The sequence below is a fragment of the Misgurnus anguillicaudatus genome, chromosome 4 (assembly GCF_027580225.2).
Source record: "Misgurnus anguillicaudatus chromosome 4, ASM2758022v2, whole genome shotgun sequence".
NCBI classification, from domain to species: Eukaryota; Metazoa; Chordata; class Actinopteri; order Cypriniformes; family Cobitidae; genus Misgurnus; species Misgurnus anguillicaudatus.
Window position 1 is genome coordinate 33,502,648 of NC_073340.2, and position 25,381 is coordinate 33,528,028.

General features: G+C 39.2%; 1 protein-coding gene and 1 long non-coding RNA gene across 17 annotated transcripts in view; one reads left to right on the top strand and one right to left on the bottom strand.

The window, feature by feature from the left end:
• The window catches only part of ebf3a (EBF transcription factor 3a), a 94,617-nt gene extending 79,279 nt beyond the window's left edge, over positions 1-15,338 (top strand). For 3 of the 16 annotated variants that reach the window (XM_055176663.2, XM_055176664.2, XM_055176665.2), the window contains exons 11-16: positions 4,476-4,564; positions 8,890-8,955; positions 9,552-9,729; positions 10,315-10,503; positions 11,153-11,242; positions 12,835-15,338. In XM_055176663.2, the coding sequence (XP_055032638.1) occupies positions 4,476-4,564; positions 8,890-8,955; positions 9,552-9,729; positions 10,315-10,503; positions 11,153-11,242; positions 12,835-12,866 (644 nt within the window). In that variant the 3' untranslated portion in view covers positions 12,867-15,338. Of the gene's footprint in view, positions 1-4,475; positions 4,565-8,889; positions 8,956-9,551; positions 9,730-10,314; positions 10,516-11,044; positions 11,243-12,834 lie in introns of all 16 variants that reach the window. The other 13 variants (XM_055176653.2, XM_055176657.2, XM_055176658.2 and 10 more) reach the window with 8 other exon arrangements.
• Positions 1-25,381, bottom strand: part of LOC129421253 (uncharacterized) — a 192,463-nt gene that overhangs the window by 55,922 nt on the left and 111,160 nt on the right. The window contains exon 4 of the long non-coding RNA XR_012369323.1: positions 14,365-14,415. This is a non-coding gene — a long non-coding RNA (uncharacterized lncRNA). The remainder of the gene's footprint in view (positions 1-14,364; positions 14,416-25,381) is intronic.

The window sequence follows — 25,381 nt, forward strand, 5'->3', positions numbered from 1 at the left end:
CGGCAGATTGTGCTTAACATTCTCTTTTACAAATGAGGGGTGAAAAAAACAACTAAACATGATGACCAGCCCAAGGAGCTTTAGATTTGTCATCTATCAAGCGCAAACCCTTCTGTTCATTCATGCGGCCTGAGAAGCATGCAAGCTCATTAGCAAACACATTTCCTCTTTAGATGGGTGGCTCCATAATTCATATCATAACAGTCCTGTACGAGACGTGAGCTTGATTTGATTTAACGTGTTCGAGTTATGCTTGAGTACTAAACGCACCCCCTCCCTCTACCAATCCGGATGGATAGGACAAACAAACGGAAAATAGACGACAAATAAAGATTTAAGCAAAACGCCGCTGACATACGCCAGGCTTTCAGATACATGCTGGGAAGCAATAGTGACCATTTTCAGTCCCTTTCTCTCTCTCTCACGCTCTCCTTCTCTCATTATCCGTGAGGTCAGTAAGCAGAATTGGGAAGAAACGGAGAGATCAATACAAATTATCCCTGAGCAAACCGCCGCTGACAGTCTGAATTGCAGCATATGTTTACCCAAAATCGGGCAATTTATCTTAATATCAGCAAAGTAATGCGGGACAGGTGAAAGGTCACCTACTCTCCCCACCTCATAATTACCCAGCTCTAAAACAGGAAAGTGCTATTGATTGGCCAAGCCCGGGGCTGGGGGCCGGCCAGTGGGAGGGGCTTAGCCTCAGGGTTGGGATCTAGTGGGCCACATACTGAAAGTCTAGGGGACAGTTGATTGTATGATTTCTTTTCATAATAAGAATATAACATAATAGGAAATTATGTTTAATAGTTTAATATTTTGAAATATGTTGTTTTAAATTGTTTAATCTGTTCTCAATATTTCATACATCATCTTGTGACAAAACAGTCACAGTTTTGTTGTTTAGTAGGATTATAAAAATATACCACCAAATTATAATAGTTAAACAGTACACAACACCACTAGAAGTTATTTGCAGTTGTTGCTACTGCTAATAAATTAATAAGATGTTTTGGGAGAAAACTATGATTACTACGGAGCCCCTAAGGGGACATGGAGCAAAAATTAAATAAAGTTTAGTTTTGCGTGCACACGTGAAAATATCGTGTGGTCACGTGAAACTTTCACGTGCGCACGTGAAACTAAACGCGATAGTTTTACGTGCGCACGCAATAGTTTAACGTGAGCACGCAAAACTAAACTTTTTTTTTTTTAAATTCTGCACATGAAGGTTTTCGCGTGAGCACATGAAAGTTTCACGTGAGCACATGAAACTAAACTTTTGATTTTTTTACTCCAATGTCACCTTAGGGGCTCGGTAGATTACCATGGTATAATGTAAAAAATGTTACTACCATAAATTTTTACATTTAATTAGATTAGTTGATTTGGCTATGCAAGTAGTTTCAGCTTACCGTTATAAATTTTACTATCCAGTCTCATGAAATTACGTACCTATATTCACGTCATTTTTTTATTCTTTTTCGTGATACTTTAAAGAATTTTCGCGTTTTTTCGTGATCGTATCATGAATTTCTGTTTATGTGTCATTGTCACGTATTGGTTACTTACTGCTTTTTTCTATTTTCAAAGCATTAATGCTTCGGTTTAGGGTTAGATTTGGTGTTTGCGTTAGGATGTCACTTTAAGTATTGGTTTATAGTATTTTTTCTGATTTATTTTTTATATTTTCTGATTTTTAAACCATTGTCGCCTGGCGTTAGGGTTAGAGTTGGGTTTGGGTAGGGATGTCATTTTATGTAAAATAATTATAAACCGAAGTGACAATGGTAAGAAAATAGGACAAAACAGTTCAGTAACCAATACGTGACAATGACACATAAACAGAAATTTGTGATACGATCATTAAAAACGCAGAAATTCGTGACAGTATCACGAAAAAGAATAAAAAAAATTACGTGACTATAGGTTCGTAATCTAGTGATGAGTCGATTTAACAGCTTAACTAACTTTGATAGGTTAAAGTAATGTTAAAAATATGACTTATTGACATTTTATTTACAGTGTATATCCTCTCTTGTCGTTTCACACAGCTATAGTTAATAATTCCTGGTGTGTTTGATGTGAAGAATCGTTGGGGTCTGACTGCGACTGTCTTGTGCTAATGAAGGTCTCGCTGACCTCTTTTACTGCATTAGCATCAAATCAATAACTGAAGAGCGTTTAGCGTCCACTCTTCTGATACATTTATCAAACCGTGCACATTCCTTCATCAGCAAAGCCTCAATGTCAGACCAGAAAACAACATGTTGCTGCTCGGGGCCGTGCTGCGTGAAAGTGCCATCAGAGCGGTTGTAAATCTGCCCATATTTAACATCGCTCTGTACTTTTACTATATGTCCCAGAGCAAATACATATCCTGGAGTCCCTGTGTCAAAGTCCATGATCCATTTGTGTAATCAGAGACCCAAGGTGTAAGAAATGGCGGGGGGAGTGACAGGACAGCCACCCAGAAATGATGGATGCCCTCGTACGTTTAAATTCGTCCGTAATGAAGTGCTGTAATACAAACATTTACATCTGCCCTGCCCGTCCGACAGTGCTGTCACTACAGCCGTGTCTTGGGGGCGGGGTGGTGTCTGAAGAAGAGTCGGATGGGTGAAGGTGCGCGTGAGGGAGCTACATCCTTGTGAAAGCCATGTCATGTAAAATCAATACGTCCGATCGATGCTTTATTAACAAGCAGGCATCTTAGTTGGGATTCCTGCACGCTACTTTGTCTCCAGCCATGCAAGATGGCACGTCAAATAGCATCACTGCTGTCATGCGATGACACATATACTGTACACACACACGCCAAAACGCAACCCGCGACTTGATATTGATCAGATCGAATTGATCGGGTTGCCGCCCCCTACCACACTTACATGTAATTGTAACACTTCATCATAAAGTCAACCAATTATTTCCAGGAAGTCGCTGTCGTTTATGTTCATCTTTCTTCTTTCTGAGCTGTCATCGCCTCTTTTTGTGGGTTGCACATGGTGCCAAACTGTGTGCTGGGTAAGAGGAGCAGACAAGTTTGATCTTTTAAAGAAAAAGCACATGCATCTCTGGCAGTGACTTCTGCGGTCATGTCTGATAATATTTTTATGCTGATCTACTGTATGCAATTGCCGCCCACTTTTTTAGGTAATGTTTCTGTAGCTGAATTGGTATAGTTTTGCACTAGCAGCAAGATCACACACACAAAAATACCTAAACCATTTACCACGATAAAAAAAAACATGGTTACTATAGTAAAACCATGCTTTTGAAAAAGGTAATAAATATGCCAAAAAAACATGGATAACAGTTTATGTTACCATTGCACATGAAAAATAATGTAGTATACTATACAGGATGTTATAGTCAGTACTACACTTTGTTAGTATACTAAAATATTTTTTATTTATTTATTTATTTTATTTTATTTTGAACATGTAAATGCAACTACAATATATATATATATATATATATATATATATATATATATATATATATATATTATTGATTATTTAAAAAAATAAAAACACAAGCCCTAGTGTTTACCCACTATGTTGGTGCCGCTTTTCATTTGTGCTTCAGAAATAATCATGCATGTTTAAAGGGTGACTGCATGTTTATTTCACTAAAGTAGGGTCGTAATAGATCCGTGCTTCTCTAAAGCCGTTAAACACAACGTATGCAGGTTGAGATTATGATTCATACACTTGTATACCGAGCAACACTGTCTGATTTATAACCGGAGCACTTCATACTCAAAATTCCAATTTGAGAGGGAGGGTACGTGCGTGTGAAAGAAAAGATTAATTACTATTTGTGGCCAGCAATTTCACGAGGCCAGCCACAGCACAGCTGTGAAATGATAGCGCCCTACATCAGTTTGTAGTCAACCATTCAGAGATTATTAAAGCTCTGTAAGATGAAGTGTTCCTCCGGCCTGCTTTGCTTTGGACGAGAAAAAATGGAGAGAGTGTGAGAAAGAGGGATAAATCTGAAGGGAGGCAATAGCCAGACATATGTCATCATCGCCCGCTACCCATAAATCCAGCGAGTGCTTCAGGAACTGGGAATGATGCAGACTTCATTGAGTTGACAGTCGCGATCGCTTCATGCATGCATGTGTGTGTTTGTATTACCGTGCCTTCATTCATAATGTATCCGGTAGCACCTTTAAATTTATCTGATCAATTATAGCTCTTGTTCTTCCAAATAGCAGAGGTGATAGATTAACGTCACCTCCGCTACGCTACGCCACATGACGGAGTATCATACGCCGCCACGAAACCACATTATTACCTTTTATTCAAATGCTCAGAGCCATCTAGAATAAAATGCATGATGGGTGCATACATTTCAAGAGTGAATGTAATAACATTTATGATGGCGCATATGAAAACGTAAATCTGTTTATTTGTATCGCCTGAGCGGGTGTTAACAGACGCCGTTTCCTGTTTTTGTGTATACAGCTTTGAACGAACCGACTATTGACTACGGCTTCCAGAGACTGCAGAAGGTCATTCCCAGACATCCAGGTGATCCGGAGAGGTTGCCCAAGGTCAGTAACCGTATGTGTGCGAGAGAGAAACAGCTATTTATCATAGAAATGTCAAAATGGGAAACGATTCACCTCCCAGATGAGTGAGCACGCGTAAGCTCTTTTGGCCAGTCGTCGCTTTTCAATCCGACGTGTTTGGATTCTCGCAAACTTTCGCCGCATTGAAATGGTTCAATTAAGTATTTTTCCACCCCAGTAGGCAGTGGCGATTGTAATCTAAGCAGAGATGTGTGATTATTTTGCTCTTGTTTTCCTTTCATTTTCCAAAGCCAGATCCAGTTTAATCTTTTGTTTACAGAGCTTTCCGTTAAAAGTCCTCTTCTTAGCAGGTTAATAAATGAGCTTTGCACTCGTTAATATGGGCAAGCCCTCTCTCCGGGCCTTTTCGATTCATTTATTTATTTTTTCCCACTAAAATTCCACAAACCATCCAGTTCCCATGTGGTTGACGCGTATCACAGTTCTGTTGTTTTGATGTGTGACATGAAAGACAAAGCGTGCTGATCGGACCTCTTTCTGTTCTTTGATTCGTCCCTTTTCTCGCTCATTTGGCTTTGATAGGATTCGTGGCTAATAGAAAACGTGCTAATTTCCCATCTGAGAGCGGCGCAGCGCTGAGGGCTTTTCTTAATAACACGTCAAGAGATTATTTTGTGCCTCGTTCGTGGCGCGAACTGACCACCACGGAGACCCAATAACAGATATCATACAAATATCTATTAAAGCCCAGCATGGGAGCCGCCTCTATCATTAACTTCTTTGGAAAAGCCGCCGCCAAGCTAGGATTCCCTAAGACTCGGCCCTACGCCACATGATGTGTTTCAATTACACTTAGCTTTCGGTCTCTGCGGAGGCCAATATCTGGACAGGAAATCTCATTCCGGTAAATGCTTTAAACTATCCATTATCAAAAAAGTTTCAATGCCACCCTGCTTGACCATTTCTAAAAAAAAAATTGCAACGAAAACGTGCGTGTGCACAAACGCGTAAAATGCGCCAGCACGCTAGCGGCTTCAATAAACAACATAAATATTAGATTTTGGCTTCTAATGGACCCAAATGTAAGTTCAGCGGCATGTAAATGAAAGTGCCAAGTGATTCATCATAGTTACCGCAGACGTCTGCACCTCTATTGCGCTCGCGGGTCGCAGCCGGCTCCACGCAAAGCAGCAATTGACCCTTACACATATTCTCAATGAGAGGCAGAGCGTCTGGGAGGAGAGGCTGCATTAGATGATACGGGCACGAGACAGACCGCCGTAATAAGAGGTTTTGGGGGAGGGATGTACACAGTGTGCTAGCAATAAGGCAAAGGCGTCACACTCTCTCAGCCTGCTCGAGTCCAATGTAGAGTTGATAATACACCCCAATATTGATTCCTGGATTTCTTTCTTTCGCTTGCACACACTTTACTTTGCAAATGCACATGCTTTGATGGCGATTGTAGCAGGACAGAAATCCAATATGGCGTGCATGTGTTGCTTTGGACGTCACTTTAATAATGCAAACTGTTAAATGCATTCTAAGATCAATGCCAAAATTGTTGTTGATGATGTCATAACCAGTTAAATTCAACAATTGCAATGGTATGTACTGTAACTTTAAAGTATTTTGTAATAATTAACCATTGCTTTACTTTTCCTCCCAAGAAAAATACATAGTTTTATTATTAGTATTAAACTCGTTTACTTTACGCAAACTGATATATTTTCCCAAAATGGCCATTTTGACTAAAACTTGACCGCTCATGCACAGCATCAGTAAGAAAGCCCCTTGATACAAATTAATTCGGTACTGCATGCCACCGATACTAAAGATACACTGTCAGCTTTCATTTGCTTTTTTATTTAATTTGATTGATGCCAAAATGCTCATACTTTGTAAAACACATTCATACTACTAGTTGCTCAAATTGAACCTCCATTATTTTAAATCCAAATGTGCAGCTCGATCCGATGGGAGGCGCATCCACCGAATGCATTTATATACGACGACGGCAGGAGTATAAAAGCAATATGTGCAGTCACTCATGTGATGAGACGGGAGATTGCTAAAGGGACCCTCAAATCCTCTGTCTTTTTAGTCCTTGTTTGAAATCAGTGTCTTCCATTTGTCACCATATAAGATGGAGACAAACACAGGAATGAAAATCTGATTAGGCCCTATACTTTCACTTACGTCCCATCAAATAATCTTTATTGCGAATCATATAGTGGTAACCTGTCGGCCGTATTCGCGCATTTATCATTTCCATTAGGCTTTCCGTCTTCGCGATCCCGTTTCAGCTCGCAAACACGCAATCCATTCCGCTTCCCTTTCAATCTAATATACAAGAAAATTATTAGAAATGCATTCATGTCGAGCAATTACCCATGCATTAAAATTCATCTCCTCTCTCTCGGTTTTGCGAGGTAGCTACATGTATTGGCCCCGCGCTCAATGTATTCATCACCCCAGGCAAGAACTAACAGAATAATTGCTTTACACTTTTATAATGACATTAGCACCTCAAGCTCCTCACCTCACTTGGCTTCTTTAACAGTGGTGATATATACCGCTCAAAATATTCAAGAGTGATAATAACAAGTTCTCGCTTTAAACGATTCTCGGAACAATGAGCTCTTGTAATGATAAGTCGTCGCATTCGTCACGAAACAAGCCCAGGGATCGTTTTGGCTTAAATAGTTTCCGGCCAAACCCGGAGTCTGTTATGTCGCCGCGGAAAAAAAGAGGGGAGTCAATTACACTTAACGCCGGCGCTCTGAAATTTACATGGAAATGCTTTTCGTTCACCGCTAATCATATTCTCAGCGTGAGGCCGCCAAACAAACTCATTCACGGCCTCCTCCGCACTCCTCATGCAGATCGACTCGCTCTTCAAGGCGGAGCGCTAAATCCGGTTCATTAGTAAAGACACCTCACGGCAAATGACAGATTAGGCCTGAGAGGGGGCGTCGTTTTCTTAAACTATCCGCCATACTGACAAGAGGTTCAAGTAGGTGTCGCCCGGGTCTGGTTTCGGGTGCAGGACTTCAAATTGGGATTCTTGCGATATGACGGGCGAGATGATGAGGATCTAGCTTTTCGAGAGTGCACAGGGCCCAGATAAAATAGGAACGGGACAGCTGGGCCTTTCATTGATTCTACCTGCCGAATGACAAGTGTAATTCTTTATTTGTATGCAAACTAGATGCATGCAACATGAAACAGAGCTTGCAATTTCAGAGGTAAATGCCCGTTTGAAGAACCACTCATCCGGTTAGTCTCAGGTTTGGAGTGCGTCTTTATAAAACGTCTTCGTGATTAATCTTGATAAATAAAGATCCAACATGGTGGAATGAAATAGCCTCCACGCTCTGTATGTAAGGCACTCCACGCTCCACGACTCTACTTGCAAGGACCACGCTACGAATTTATGTATGCAAATCTTTCAAATTGACAAAAAGCAAAACAGACGGGAGACTGTACGAAAAACCATTACGAGGGCATATTTTCAAATCACCCTGCTTATGTGTCCAACTTAGACGAATCATATTGCAAAAGCAGCTTTAGTTTTTCTGTTTTACAAAATATTAAGCAGCCCATGCAAATTTCTAGAGAAATTTGGTAGCTTTTTTGAAGAGAAAATAAGCGTCAGGTTAATCCTTGTTGTTTTGTAAGTGGGGGGAAAGCGTGCAAGCGGGGATAAGCGCGAGTTGCGGGCGTTCGTGTCCCAGGGCACAGCCTCTCAGCCTGCTCTTGAGAAAAGTCGTTTATGAAGTCCTTTACAACAGCCAGAGAAAGAGGGTTAATTGAAAAATTTCCTAATGTCATTATGAAAGAACTAGATTAACCCGAGCTAATTCACTTTATTGTCCTGAAGAAAGAGGAATGGGCATTGAACTCTTCTGCAAATTTGGCCCGTGAATTAGGGGTGAGATGTTGTCTTTGAGGACTCAGCCAGTTTAATTAAGATATGGAAAATGACTCATTGTTCTTCTAAGCTACGGCGTGTGGAATTAGCAGGCGAACGCAGCGTTTGGGTGTTTGTTTGTTTAATACCCAAAAGGCGCCGTCATTGAAACACAAGTCCTTATGTTGACTCATTTAGCTTATGTTACACACCGCTTCACCGGTGTAACCGAGTCAAATGAAATGTGACTAAGAAATAAAATAATGCATTCGATAATATATAATTAAAAACGTTATGCTTTTTAATTTCAAATTCACCTTTTTGACCAAAGATAAACGGCTTTGCGAGCGTTTAATTTTACGCTGCATGCGGGTCGTATTGTGCATGTTTAATATATCGGGTGTTTATGTTGTATTCTTGTTGTATGTTGCAGGAAGTGTTGCTAAAGCGTGCCGCTGACCTTGTTGAAGCTCTATACGGGATGCCACACAACAACCAGGTACAAACACGTCCTAATAAAGCACGACTACGACTATAATTACATCAGCACTTCCATGTATGTTTCAAAGCTGCAGTCTATTGTGCTGTAGCTGGATGAATTTCATTTGGTGTAAAGAGATGAGTTAATCGCTCAAAACACATGCACACGGCTGGGCACAGGTTTATTTAAATAAGAGGATAACCTTGAACTTGACCCCAAAACGTGCATTTCTGGAGCCGTGCAGCTATGGTTGAGAGGTCTAATACATATTCAGATGAAATGATCCATTAGGTTATTTTCACGCACAGAGGTGGATAGACTGAAATACAACTATACAGCAAAACAATTGCATGCATGCTGTTCATTTATACCAGTTTAACTGTAGATGAAAAATGGGGTTGTGTTTTATGTAAAGAATAATTATTGTAGGTCAATTTATTGGCTAGCATTGTTTACATTTATGCGCTTTTATCCAAAGTGACTTATTCAAGCCATACATTTGATCAATATGTGTGTTTCCTGGGATCGAACCCATGATGTTTGCGCTGCTAATGCAAAGCTCTACCAGTTAATCACTTAATATAACGCTAACCCTCTGTGTTTCTGTGTGATAGGAGATCATACTGAAGAGGGCCGCAGATATCGCAGAGGCCCTTTACAGCGTCCCACGTAACCACAACCAGATCCCGTCCCTCGCCAACACGGCATCGCACGGCGGCATGATGGGCGTCAACTCTTTCGGCAGTCAGCTCGCCGTCAACGTCTCGGAGACCTCGCAAGGTAATGACTGGGGTACGATACCATGAGCAAAAATCTGTTATTTCTATATTTATATTTATTTATATGTTTAGCTTGACTCCTAAAAACACCCCAAAATCATCTTTAAGCCATGCACACAGAGCAGTTTTCAGGCAAATATGATAGAAAATATCTAAAAGATTTACCCAGAGTTATTCGGCTGTGAAATAAAAACGAGTCATATCTGGAGACGATTAGCGAACATTAGCGAGTCGATAGCGGTATGAATCATGGCACAGACTGGTTGCAGCTTTATCTTTGCTGGCTGTGTATAGCAGAGATCCCAGGAGGTGCCTGACCCGGTCCCCATCTCTCCGCTGCCAGCCTGCCAGAACACGCAGCGCTATCTAACACACTGCATTTAGCCAGTGTACTGATAATAGGTTTACACCTGTTTTATTGTTGCCTCCACTCAGGTCAGGACAGGGAAAAATCACACTGGAATACACACTACGTACATGCAGGTGGATTCAATGCACAGAAGAGTCATTTAATAAATGCTAAAAATGTTTAACAAATACAACCTCGTTGTAGCTAAAGGGTTATAAATGAATTAAAATATATTTTTTCGTCCGCAAGTCGGCTACAGTCGCAACACGAGCAGCGTGTCACCTCGCGGTTACGTGCCCAGCAGCACCCCGCAGCAGTCCAACTACAACACGGTCAGCAACAGCATGAACGGATACGGCAACACGGGAATGCCTAACCTGGGCGTCCCTAGCTCGCCCGGCTTCCTGAACGGGTCCTCCGCGAACTCTCCCTACGGCAGTAAGTATCAAGGTAATTACGACCCCCCTACCCCGCTTTCTCTCTCTCTGCCACACCTGTGCTTCTCTTTCTGTTTCACACTCCTGTGTTATTTTGTTTCTTTGGTTATCTTTTGGGAATGTGTGTTACTGGATAAAAGGAGGGGTGACTCTGGAGGCTGAACAACCGAGACAATCCGACCAATTGAAAAAAAAAAACGAATTACAAAAAAAATTCAGCTCAAGCAAGCAGGCCACGAACAAAAAACAAAAAAAACAAAAAAAAACAGCCGCCTTAAACCAAACATGTTTTCCAGTCAGAGTCGATAAAAACGCCTATTATCCAGCATAGTGGCCAAGGCAGGACATCCCACATTCCATTTTTCAATATCCTCATTTGTTGACTTCCACGAATGCCAAATTTTGTTCCCATAATCATTTCACCATGATTTGTTTTCATCCCATGATTATGATTTGAAAAAGAGGCGAGGCCCGGCTCTCTGACTTTTCGTCTGTAAGAAGTGAACTCTCTCTGAGTGGTGACTATGTCTGCTTTGTTGCAGTAGTTCCGTCGAGCCCTACCATGGCAGCCTCTTCGGTCAGCCTCTCTTCAAACTGTAGCAGTACACACGGCATTTTCTCATTCTCACCTGCCAATGTCATCTCTGCAGTGAAACAAAAAAGCGCCTTTGCTCCAGTTGTCAGGCCCCAAGCATCTCCACCTCCTTCTTGCAACAGTGCAAATGGCAATGGACTTCAAGGTGAGAGCCGAATCCCTGCTTCAGAACCCTTGCAGGTGCCTCACCTGTTGGGGTCGCATTTATTGCGCTCTGAGACGCCACCCGTCCGCTTAACCGGCGTGGCCGCCTGCATCAATTATGCACCCGCGCGTCCGGATAGGCGGACGGATGGACGAATAAGTGCAAGGTCGCATTATGCATGCGGGCATGTAGAATGCATGTGCATGTATGGTTTTATTCATTGATTTATTTATCTTTCATTAATGATTAAGGGAAGCCAAGTGTCTCGTGAGATTTGACTTTCGTTCTCGAGGGGCCGGGCGTCCAAGTGAACATTTAACAGACAAAACCTCGCAATGATTCACTAGTTATCTAATCCATTATTTAACCCCCTAACTGGGCTTCTGTAGAATGCATTTACTTATCGTACAAACGTAATACTTACTGTATGAGCTAGAAATATAATAGTAACGAACCGCTGACATGTTAAGGTTAGCGTAATGCTTCTGACAGTGAACTACATTGCCGGAGAGAAACTTAAGAGAAGATGCGATTAGGTTGAATGTGATTATAAGAAGAAAGAAGGAAAGAGAAATAGCTTACGGTCTCAGCAGGCCAGCGTCATTCAGCAAATTAAAGACTTACTCCGGCTGTTTAGTGCACTCGTATTTGCTCGTCGTCAAGGCCCAGTTGTTTGCTTTGAAAACATGTTTTAGCCGTAGCGTGCGCAGCCGAGATTAATAATGTTAGAGCTAATGAACTGAGAAATTAAAGTTCATGCCGCTACATGTATCTGCTTATTAATATGTGGTTTGCAGAAATTAATGAGGAATGCCACAACATCAGATGCCTTGGCAAACTTAAAAACACTCCGACCGTGACCCTACAAATAAGTTGAAAGCGACCAAAGAGCTTTTTTTAGTCCGGCACTTCACTAGACACCTAATTGCGGAAATGAGTGGACTGAACGAGTACATCAATCTCTGCGTTCGCTCTCCATAACGTCAAAGAGGTGGGAGTCTGGCCTTCCGATCTCGGCTTTAGATGTCACGATAAGGAGAGATAGAAAAAAACACGGCCTGACAGAGGAATGCAAATGGTTTTTCAGCCTCCGCTCGGCTCTGGTAATGGCAGGAGGGAGCGAGGCGAAGATTTCAATTTGGGCAGAGCGGAGGGGCGTCTGGTCGCCGGCTGAGGCAGGGAGACCGCGGGTCTACGTGACGTTAGCAGAAGTGACCGTGTTGTTTCTCGGCTGTCAGCAGGGACTCTCTCCTGGGAGTCTGGCCCACTGTTTGCCATTAACAAAACGCTAAGAGAAATATCACACATGTGGGAGCCGGGATGCTTTCTCCTGAAAATGTCAGAAAGCTCCTCTTTCAAAAAGTGAAGGCTTTCCAGAACGTCTCGTTGGTGAAGCACATTTCACTCAATCACTTAGCCACCCCCCTCCCCCCATCAATCCCCGACCGCAACAACAGCCTCCATTTTCCAAACATCCCCGAGCGCCGAGTATCGCGTGAAATCCGATTGACTGACATACTGTCGTGTTTTTGTTTGTCTTCCCGTCGTGAGACCTCCCGTGCTAAAATGTTGTTTGTTTTTTTTTCTTTCAGCTATGTCCGGCCTGGTGGTCCCGCCCATGTAAATTGCACTCCCTTCCCTCGTAAAGCGTCACAGGGACAGAGCGTAGAGGATTCACCTCGAAGTCGCCATTCGCCATCAGCAGCTAATTCAGAAGACACTTTGTTTCGAAGATTTTATTCAAATTGACATGCAAGCGGCTTCGTCATGAACTATTTAATTTTATTGACTGAATCTCTTGTCATTTTTCACATCTCGAAGGGGGAAAAAAAAGAAGAAAACGTACCTATTTTGTATAAACATTTCTTGGCTATGTCTAGTTCTTGCTATGTGTGGGATATGGCATTCGATGAAACACTGATGAACTAAAAATGTGTAAGAATGTTTCTCTTTCACGGATGTGCTTTCTCTGCACATCTTCATAATGTGAATTCATTTTCTTGTTTAATTATTTTTTGTTCATTGTTTTTATTTTTTTGATTGTGGTAAGATAAAGGGGGCCAATATATACAGAGCCAATAAACTGGAAATAATATAAGATATATGATTTATAAATCCGAAGGAAAGGCAAGGAAGAAATCGTAACATGGACTTTGTAACTTATTGTAGGTAGTTGTAACTTTGATATGGCAAAATTCTTCTCTTGCCTTCGACAAGCACACTAACAGAAATGAAGCGCCACTGTCTGTTGGTTAAAAAAAGACAAAAAAAGATGAAAAAATGAAAATATTTCCACTGCTAAAGCTTCTTGTAAAGCGAGTGTGACCTGCAATGTTTTTCAACTTTTTGCTAGCACTGTATACTATTGCATTCTTAGGCTACTGTGAAGTCTGTTTCTTGTACCAGAAAGTTGTCCTTTACCTTCTAGCTCCTTACTCCCTAATGTGTTTTGTATGTGGTTATACAATTGTAGACTTTTGTGATTTTGCCAAAGTTGTAGCTAAATATTTATACACTTGTCTTGAATTTTCCAGAATCACTTAAATATTTAGTACAGAGTTTTATTCCTGATGTTAGGAGTAAAACGGTCTTATACATTGCAACACTTTCACACGAACACTTGCGGTCACTGAGGGAATTTTTTGTAACATAACAATTATAAATATTGTATTTATCTTTGAAATTTTGTATATTGCTTTCCATCATTTTATTTGATCAATCTCACGTGTGTCGTTTTTCATGGCCGATATATATTACGATGAAGGTTTAGCCAAGAATCAACGCCTACATTCAATGTTTTGTATCGATATATTGTATATCGTCTACGCGTTTCATTTCGTTACGCATTCCATGCGTTTTTTGTTTATTTTATTTGTTTGTATGTTCATTTGCTATTTCAAGGAGCGGTCAAATCCATTGTTTATTTTTATATTAATTTTTAAGTTATCTAAAAAAAGTACTTTTTTGAAAGAAAACTGTTTGTTGTATAGTCAAATAAATTGTTTGTGTCACCTGACTGTAATAATATTAGTAGCTAAAGTGCATGTCCTGCCGCCCCATGGGGGGAAATCCAATTGTGGTTGTAAATTTTGTTTTTGTAGAATGTAAAAAGTCATTTTTACCTGCCACCATGACTTTGCCACATAACTCGACCGTGTTTACAGGGATCAAGACTGAAAAGAGGAAAGAAAAATATTCAGAATGGAAATATACATCAGTTCATATTGTTTATTAAAATATGTCAGAAAAAAAACTGCTTCAAGTGATTCTCCTGAGAGGAACCTTTCTGCTGTTTTAATGACAAACTTTCACGATGACTCTCATTATTCCATTCAGATCAATGGTGTAAAAAGCACAAACATTTTTTACTAAAATAAAAAAATAATTATTGTGACCCCTCATCTTTTTGGACTATTTTGTCAGTTTGTCTTTTTTAAACGTTGATTTTACCCGATTCCCTCGAACATTGAAAGGGAATAAAAACAAATAAATAGTTTTTTGTATCATATATTGAAAAGGGAGATTCAAATGTTCTATATTGTAAATGTCATTTTGTAAGTAATCCATGACAACGTAGCATAGCTCAAATCACGCCACTTGATTTTTATAGTTGTAGTCCCAAAATCAGCACATGTGACAGTCATTTTCTTTGCTCTCGATGATCCATAAATCTCCCGATGTTGTAAAGTTCAGTAGTGTTCAGCTTCTCCTGATTCAATCACGGATGTTTCCTCTTGGCAATCTGCACACAAGTTTCCTTTAGCTGCAGGAAGCAAACGCAGTCGACGATGGGCCGAAATGATGAATGTACAATGTATTTGCTTTGTGATGGCTCAACAAAGCTCGGCCGAGTGAAGGAGCCGACAAGGTCACGTTGAAAGTAAGAAAAGCTCAAGGTTACATGAAGTGAGTTCACTTTCATCCGTTCTGCAATCTGGTTTTGTGTTTAAGTCCAAGTCATGCAGTTTTACTAAATGTAAGGAAAATGTATAGCTCATGCATAATTTTATTTCAATGTTTTATGACCACGTTTTTACATTTTATTGTACAAAGTGCATTTTACATAATATTTAATTAAAATATTTCTTGTCTGTGACCCGATTCTCCCTGTCATCTTATTTTGGTCTCTTTTTCCTCATTAAACTGATATTCAAAATCAAGTCAAAGCATAATCCACTTAACATGAAAGAAATACAAATAAAGGCAGAAGATGTGATACAAATATCCCAAAAATCCTGAAAATATTTTAGATTTAAATATAATTGCATGGTTAAATATTGCGTCGAACAATTATGTTCAAATGTAAAAAAAATGCTGTATTTAAGAATTAGGCAGATTTTATTGTCTACCCACTGTTGCATAAATAATATATACATTGGTAAAATCAATGAAATCTACAATAACTGTTTAGTTTAGTTTTATTTCTTAATGGTGATTGATCAATATAGCAGATCAATACAACACCTGTTTATGTAAACAGGTGTAAAAACACCTGTTTACATAACTGCACAACACCCAGAGAGAAAGATGCACATGCATTTAAATAATATCCTTACTGAAATAACTGCAATTGTTTGGAAACCATTTATTTAATACAGTAGGGCGGTTTCCCGGACAGGGATTAGACTAGTCCTAGACTTAAAGACTTTTAAGAGCTCTCCAAACTGAAAACAACTTGCACTTACATATCTTAAAATACATTAGTGCCCTTTGTTTTACCTCAAAATGCACACAGGTAATGTTTTGAGTAAGGCATGTTTGTTCAAACTAGTTATATTTCCTAATTAAACTAAAGCCTAGTCCTGGATTAAGCTAATCCTGGTCCGGGAAACCGCCCCATAAAACATTACACTTTCTTATAAAAAATATGAACACTTTACAATAAGGTTGTATTTGTTAACATTAGTAAATGCATTAGCTAACATTGACCATGAGCAATATAGTTTACTAACCCTTTTAGATTTTTCCAGTGTTTAATCAGTGTGCATTATTTTGATTGATTGATCATCATTTTTATTGGTTTGAACCATACTCCATGTCAAGCCCAAAACACGGCCATTACTCATTACGAAAATAGGAACAACCCTTTTAGACTGCGTGCCAGGCGCATAGACCATTTTTCCCGTTGTTAAAAGTTGATTCGGACACACCTTAAGTGCACTTGCGCCGTGCACTTTAGACCATGCGCTTAGATCATTAAAATAGGCCCCAATGTGTTAAATATGATAACACAAAACAATGTGTAAAAAATTAACACATCCTTTCAAGTGTATAACTAGTCACAATAGCTAGTAAAACACTCGTCTAATACTATACTGCTTAAAAGTACAATTTCAACTATAGGCAAACACCCTGAATTATTAGGTCTTCTTGATGGAGTTCAGTAATCCATTATGAAAAACAGGACAAGGACAAAAGTGAAAAAATATGGAGAAAGCTGCGGAGTTGTCAAATATAAATGACAGCAGTTATGAAGCAGGGCAGGCCAAGATGGCCGTCCGCTCCTTTTGTCGCCTTGGCCTTCATGTGGCCTTGGTTGAAAATCTTACGACCGGTTGTTTTTGGGTGAGTTGGTGACACGACGCTTTCATCTTCCACTTCTGTGAATTCCTGGAAGAAACTACAGTCTCTCGGGCCCTCCTGGTCAACTCATTGATCCCTGAAGAACAACTGCCATTTCGCTCCGGACGCTCCTGTTTTGGGCTCCGCTCGATAGTCGAGCAGAGAGAAACATTCCTCCGCGTTTCATCCGGACCGTCGAATTGTGACACCCGTAAAACGGAGAAAGTCTCAATTCCATCAACATTAACAAGATATCATTAGTGGAGTAGGTGCACCTCTTCATCAACACATGATGTGAATTACAACCTGCAGATCCACATGGGGTTTGTCCGTCATGCATGCATCATTAGTCCACTCGTACGGCGGCTCCGGCGGAGGGTGAACGCTGAGGACGGTTCTCCTGCTAACCTTGTTGAAGGTCATTAGTGAGCCGACTGTAGAATTGAGCTTCACAGTCCGCATCTCATCGGGAAGCCGCTCGACTGGACGCCTCGTTGAGCTCCGTGTTTGAAATGTAAGTTGAGCAATTACAGACTAAAGGAGGCCGGTCAGATGTGATGCCTACAGCTGGATTCACTGCTTCTTTTACACAGGAACTTTCAACATGAATTAAACAGACTGTTAACTTTTCAGATCATTTTGATGGACAATCTGATCGGATCAATCAAATTCAAAACATTGCCTCACGACATAGGTGACCCGACTGCATTTTATATATATATATATATATATATATATATATATATATATATATATATATATATATATATATATATATATATATATATATATATGTATATGACAATTCGTACTTATTTTACAACATGGCTAATTTGCATTAATTCGTACGACCACATTCGTACATTTTTGTCCGATTTGCTTTTGCCTGGTGACGTTAGGGGCATGGTTATAGGTGAGGTTTCATTATTTGTTTAGTTTTGATAATCATACGTATTTTTATGATTCACTTTGTACGAATTGATATGAATTAGCCTACTCGTAAAATATGTACGGATTCCAATGAAATCAGGCTGAAAATCAGTGGCGGCCGGTGACTTCTTTTTTCGAGGGCGCACGATGTTAAGTTCGTCACAACATGTATGTAGCCCGTCATGTGTGTGGTTCGTAATTGCAAAATATGTGTTCGGCGCGTCGAGTGAACCTATGTGCATCACGTGTCTTGTCAAAATAAGTGCCTGCTGCAGATGCGTCTAAAGGGTTTATGATAAAAGAGACGCTCGCGTTTGGCAGATACTCGCATAATCTCACGCGTAATCAGAGTTTACTGTTAAGTGAGTGTCTTACGTGTATTTTGTGAACGTGAGCGTCACTTTTATCATAAATGGTTTTGACGCATGTGCAGCAGGCACGTTTTTTGACAAAACACGTGATGCACATGGTTCAAATGACGCAACAAACACATATTTTGAAAACACGAGCAACACACTGCTAAAAACAATACATTTAAACAAAGCAGGAGTGTACAAAATATAGACAAGTGAAACTGTAAACCAAACATATATCAGTCCCTCCAGAAAAACGCGATTGTGCCAAAGTCTGCATATTTATGCGGGGCCACATTTTTTCCAAATATGACGCACTTTCACCGCATTAATTACAGATTTCCGCGCACAAAATATGCAGGGCTTGCATGATTTCATAATCCCGCATTTTCGTAGCAAAAAGTCACATATATATTAGCAGAAAGTTGAAACATGTTGCATTTACTTCACACAAGCACAGCCGTGTCCTCTGTTGCCATGGGAACGTTATGAAGTGACGTGATTATGTGACGTGAACATCATTGCAGCTTTTGCAAGTTTCCACAGTTTTTGCAAGTTCAGCAATTTTCGCAAATTCCCGCAATTCCATCGCGTAAATTGCATAAATATCCCACATATTCCATCGCATTTTTTAAGAAAACGTGCCGCAAAATCGAGGATTTTTGCACGCAACAATCACAAAAAAACTCTGCGTTTTTCTGGAAGGACTGATATATAGGTCTACTTTTAAAAATATTTAAGCTTTATGACCCAATAAACAACTTTTAACATAATCTTTATGTTTCACAAAATGGTTGTAGATAAAATATAAAAAATATAAACAATGTATTTATTTTAAGAATAGTAGACTCAACAGTTTTTTGTGGAACCAAAAATGGTTCTCCAATAGCATCCCTTTAAAGAACTATTTGTGGCACCTTTATTTCTTGAGTTCAGATTGAATGCACTGTAAATTGCCTTGTATAAAGCATCTTTAAAATACATAAATATAACCACAAAACCAGTCATAAGGGTCAGTTTTTTAAAATTGAGATTATGCATAATCTGAAAGCTGTATGATTGATATATGGTTTGTTAGGTTAACCGAGATACAACTATTTGAAAATCTGGAATTTGAAGATGCAAAAGATATCAAATTATTGAGATAATGATAATTAAATTGCCTTTAAAGTTGTCAAAATCAAGTCCTTAGCATCACATTTGTAATGGGAATTTTTTTTTTTATATATTTGCAGTAGGACATGTCCTAAATATCTTTATGAAACATGATCTTTACTTAATATCCTAATGATTTTTGCCACAAAATAATCAATAATTTTGACCCATACAATGTATTTTTGGTCATTGCTACAAATATACCCATGCAACTTAAGATCTAAAGGGGACATTTCACAAGACTTTTTTAAGATGCCAAATACATATGTAAAGTTTTAGCTCAAAATGTCTCATAGATCATTTAGTATAGCATGTTAAAATTGCCACTTTGTAGCTGTGAGCAAAAATACTGTATGCCGTTTTGGGTGTGTCCTTTTAAATGCAAATGAGTTGATCTCTGCACTAAATGGCAGTATTAAAGAGGCGGTATTATCCCCTTCTGACATCACAAAAGGAGCCAAATTTCAATGACCTATTTTTCACATGCTTGCAGAGAATGGTTTACTAAAACTTTACCAGAAGTTACTGGGTTGATCTTTATCACATTTTCTACGTTGATAGAAGTACTGGAGACCCAATTTTAGCACTTAAACATGGAAAAAGTCAGATTTTCATGATATGATAAGTAAATGTATCAACTATAAACCACTTACAGTATTACTTGACTTAATCGCATCGATATTAATCACACAGTGAAAGTGTTTGCCATCATAATAATAGAAATAAGCCACTTGAGGTCGAGCACTACAGTGAATTTACTTATACTTTGAACACTCAGTAACACATCTGTTAAGTTATTTTGTCTGATTACTCAACTGTTTATAAAAGTTTTAAATATTCAGAGAACATTAAGATCATCTCAAGAAAAAGACAGTTAACATATGTATGGCTTTATAATTTGTGTACTTGTGAAAAGGGTAATGCGGTTCTGCCTGCATGTGCTGACTGTTCGCACTGAAACATTTCTCGCTCGACTTTAATCTGTGCATATGCAGAGCTTTGACAAAGCCAGAGCTATTGTACTCATTTAGCGTGGGTGATCAAGCGGCGCATTAAAGTTCACCTATAAAATTTCAATTAACAATAACCCTGAATAATATCTCTTATAAATAAAGTTTTGTTTGCACAGCATCCGACTAATGTGCTGCCTCCACAGTTCTGCGCTCGGAGTGAACGAAAACCCATCGCGGGCTATTCGGTGACTTTCTAATTGACCGCGGATAAATAGTCAATGTATGCAACGGCCAAGGTTATCACTTTTCTAAAGGAGGTTCGAACCCCTCATAGTTCATAGTCACGGCCTCCAATCCATTCTCATCTCCAGAGTTTCCGAAGAATAACCTCCTCTTTTAAAACAACCACGTATCTTATCTGTCTCTCGCTGAGTGCCTTTGGATAGTAGGTCAGAAAATGTCAATTTCTCATCAAGAGAAGCGTGTTTGCGCTGTGTTTTCTTACTCACAATGTGGACAATTAAAGAGAGGCAGACTCTCTGCATAACTGATTCGCGGGTTATTATGCAGCCGCCCGCTGACATAGATCAGAGCCTCAGTCAGATAACAGGCCCGGCTGATAGCCGAAGTGTCAATATGCCACAGAACAGCATTTGAATGTGATCTGTTGTGCCTATTTGCCTGCGCCGGGTGATGTGTAGCCAGATAACCGAAGCACCTACCTACGCAGGACATTGTGCGGGCCTATCTGTGTTTCCTACAATTAGGACAATGAGCAAACCGTGACAATAGCAGGCCCCTGTTTTTATAGGGACCCCGAGAACGCCTGTCGTACGCCTAAATGGCTTCTTTTATCCGACAAAGAAATTGCTTGGGAGAAAATCTAAATCCTATCAGAGGAAATAAAACATCCCCCAATCAGATTAGGGATCGATTTTTGGTCGCCTGCCATTCGCGCGAACCTTCGCTGCCATTCCTGCGTACCACCTGAGCATCTGTTTCTTTGCGAGTATATCAATCTCGCGTAACCAAATAAAACCAAAAGACAAACAAAATGACCACCAGTACATTATATATGTATGAGGGAGCATTTATCATCCTTGAACCCGACCGATGGCCAATGAAGGAGCACGAACGCCATCGCGTTATGGGAATAAGTTAATGTCCGATGTTTTGCTTCAACCGCGAGTGGAATGATGAAACTATAAGCTTTATAGAGTTGGAAATAATTGCTCTGTGCTCTATCACCAGTCATAAAGACATGGAGTCGGATTCACTGGAGCAATTACGTCGGGCAGCTGCCGAGCAGAAGCGCAACGCCGGCCTACCGTCCAGCCGTGCCGCGTGTATTAAATAAATGCGAGGACAGAACCTGGCCTGTCCGTGGTTCTGTTGCGTCTTCATCAAAGAGTGGCCCCTGATCGGCCTCTGCTCCGTCTCACCCCACTCAATCACACAGAAAGCCTCTTTATTACAGCGGCCTAATGGCCATCTTCTGCCATAGTTTTTAATGTGAGCATTAAATATTTATAAAACCCGAGTCAATAATCCCTCATAACCTCAGTCTGGTGGAGACGGCCACTCGTTCATTTACTGCGGCCCGTGTGCTCTCAAATAAAGGCAAAGGTGAGGAGGTCACGCAATCAAAGCCGGGGACGGCCGGCAGCCGGCATCTGTTCTCATTGTTATTAGGACAATTATTTCTGTGGTCATAGCCATTTTTACCCAAGTATAGCATGACGATATCGACCTAAAGTTTATGTATGCCTCGATGTCACTGTTTGGTTGAAAAACTAGCTTGAGTTGCATTTCAAAGGCTTCATCAGCAAATAGATTTATTAAAATTCACTGTCTATGGTGCTGTTTGTATGACGCTCTATATGTTGCTGCTTATGCAGATTATAATTGAAATTAGTCAAGACCTAGATCACTGTGCTATATAGACAGCTCACTAGGTTTTGGAAATTTAAGTCAAAGAAAAGATAACAGATATAACAAGGTTGGGCACTGATATTAATATAGGGGGAAACACAATGCTCAAAGTGGCTGCTTTTGCGACGAGAGTACCACCTTTCAATAAAGATAACCAATCATCAATCGATAAAAACATATAATTCTCTGGAGGAGGAGCTCTTTGCGGAGTCTCGTGAAGCGTTTGGGAACCTGCACATAGCTAAAGCTAAATGTGATTTTAGCTAAATTTAGGCATAAGAAGCTAAATTTAGTGTCAAGTTTGTTTAATTATACTTTTAGCAAGCAATTTTAAAGATAGCTGTCTTTCCTAATTCAAGTAGACAGGACTTTAGTCTTGCACAACTGAAATATCTGCGTTGCAAAGTTTGCCGACTAATGGCGCAACTTAAAGGAATATTCCAATTTCATGAAAATATCAAAAAATTTACTTGTTATCCAAGTTTTTTATGTCTTTTTTTGTTCAGTCGATAAGAAATTGAGTTTTTTTTTGTGGAAAACATTCTAGGATTTTTCTCCACATAGTGGACCTAAACAGTTTACAGCTTCAATGCAGTTTAAAATTCCAGTTTCATTGCAGCTTCATAGAGCTCTAAACTATCCCAACCGAGGGATAAGGGTCTTATCTAGCGAAACGATCGTCAAAAATAAAAAATAAGCACTTTTTAACCACAACTTCTCGTCTTGCAATAGCCTTGTGATGCACTAGTGTGACCTTACGTATTACGTAATCACGTTGGAAGGTCACGCATGATGTATGCGAAACTACCGCTCCAGTGTTTACAAGTGTGGAGAAAGAGGACTGTCCTGATGTTGTTGTATGTGGAATGATATCAGGGTCAGTGACAAAAACGGTTTGGCAAGATGAGAAATTCAAAAAAACTTTTTTAAAAACTTGTTTTAAAAGCATGCAGCAGGTATATTTCAGTATACACAGAGTGTTTATGTTGATTTTATTACATTTGCAAAATTTTTATGAAAGTTGGGACTGAATGGACCTGAAAATGTCAAATGGTGTAACCGCAAATTGCACCAAAGAATGAGAAATATTAAATATTTTATCCACCTTGATGGCATGTAAGCATAATCAAAAAAAACAAAAAAAAAAAACAATTTTAAAACATCACAAGAAAAACATTTTATTAGTTATTACTTTTTTTAAGCGTTTTTGTAATATTTGTCCGGACATTTGCTGAAACCCTCTAAATAATCTAATCATAACAAATGATGTAAAAATGTATGTAAAAAAAAATCATATTACACTAAACTATTATATATATATATTTTTTTTTATATATATTAATATATCTGTATAATCATGTCTGTATTTATATATTGTTTTTTTATTTTTTTTTTTAATTCTATTTTGGATGGTGCATGTGCAATTGATGTCTTACTCCTGTCCCTGGCATTTTTTATTGTTCTTGGTGTTATAGCAATAAAAAAAAAAAAAATACACTAAACTAGATAATTATTTTGATTTCACATTTTTTATGAATATATTTATATTTTCATTTAAAAAAATATATACTAGTTATCCACCAATTGACACAGACCGGTTACTGTACACCACATTGACATTTATGCAATGATCCCCCAAATATTCTTTCAAAATGAAATAAAACCAGAAATTTTAGACTTGGTACTCAAAAAAGAGAATGTATGCAAGTAATCTGCATTTTTTTTATTTTGAAATTTTAACCCTTTTACATTCAAATAAATACATACGAACATAAAATAATCAATGTCACATCATTGACCATTAATTAATGTATTTGCATCAGTTTATTGTTTAAAATGGTCCGCAAGTGTGCGTCTCACATGTAACGCATGCCTTTTCGACATGATTACATAATACGTAAGGTCACACTGGCGCATCCCACAGCTAGTGCAAGACAAAATGTTGTGGTTTAAAAGTACTCTTTCTGGCGGAAATGATGATGGTTTGCTAGATAAAATACTTATGCATTAGGATCATTAAGAGCCTTTTGAAGCTGCATTGAAACTGCAAATTGTTGAGGTCCACTAAAGTTCACAATATGGAAAAAAAATCCTGGAATGTTGTGCTCAAAAAACGTACTTTCTTCTTGACTAAACAAAAAAAGACAAACATCTTGGATGAAACGGGGGTAAATAAATTATCACGATTTTTTATAAGAGTGGAGTAATCCTTAAAAGAGACTTAGTTAAATCTTATCCCCACCACTGTACAAACGTCTGTCCAGCATCCAACAAAATACATTAATAAAAAAATAAACCTTTACAATCAGTCACATATCCATCTCACCTATATATCTGACAGATAGCGGTTACAGTGTGATTGATTTTTATGTACATTACTGACACAACTGTTGGACTAGTTAAAGTATTAGCACTTGTTTATCTTGTCTTCTGAACCCAAACCATAAAATACAAAGAGTGAATATATGACAACATAATTTTCTTTTTTGGGGTAAACTAGGCCTTTAAATGCTTGTGACAGTCATTGATGTTGCCTCAAATTGGTCTAAATTTGACATTTGGCTGACACTATACAAAATGACTGAATAAGCACAAAACACTGGGGATGAAAGTGTTTGAAGACTGCAGTCACAGCGAGACGAGTCGAATATGAATCTCTAGTAATCATGTGTCACAGATCGACTCCCTGTTAGCGAAACCCTCTCAGCTTGTAAATTCCAGACCTTTCCACACTGTCTGCCTCTTAACGTCTCACCAGAAGAGACACGACACGAACCCAACTGTAGCTACAGCTCTTTTTCTCTCAGACGGAGATATCGTCCCACTCACATTCCGGCTCCATGGCATAATCTTTGTTTTTCCAGGCCCAACTGTCGGTACCCTTCATGCCCATCTGAGACGTCTCTCATGGACACCTGACACCAGTTGTTCCTGTGGGTTCCTCTGTAGTGCCAGACAAATCGCACAACAAAAGTCACACGGCACTCGACAGACAAATCAGACATGGTGGACATACACATAAAAGGGTTGGCTTGACATTTATTGTATATTCATTTATATTTTAATGCATTTACCTTCAACGCATCCAAAGCAACTTACAGTGCATCATGTGTGTTATCCCTGGTCCTTCCACCCCGTCTTTTTCAAGAAGAACTAACATAATGTCATTGTACCAAGTACAGATGACAATAAAGACTTTGAACTTCAGCTTATAAAGTTGTTTTTGAGACTTCACCCTTTAACATTTATTCATG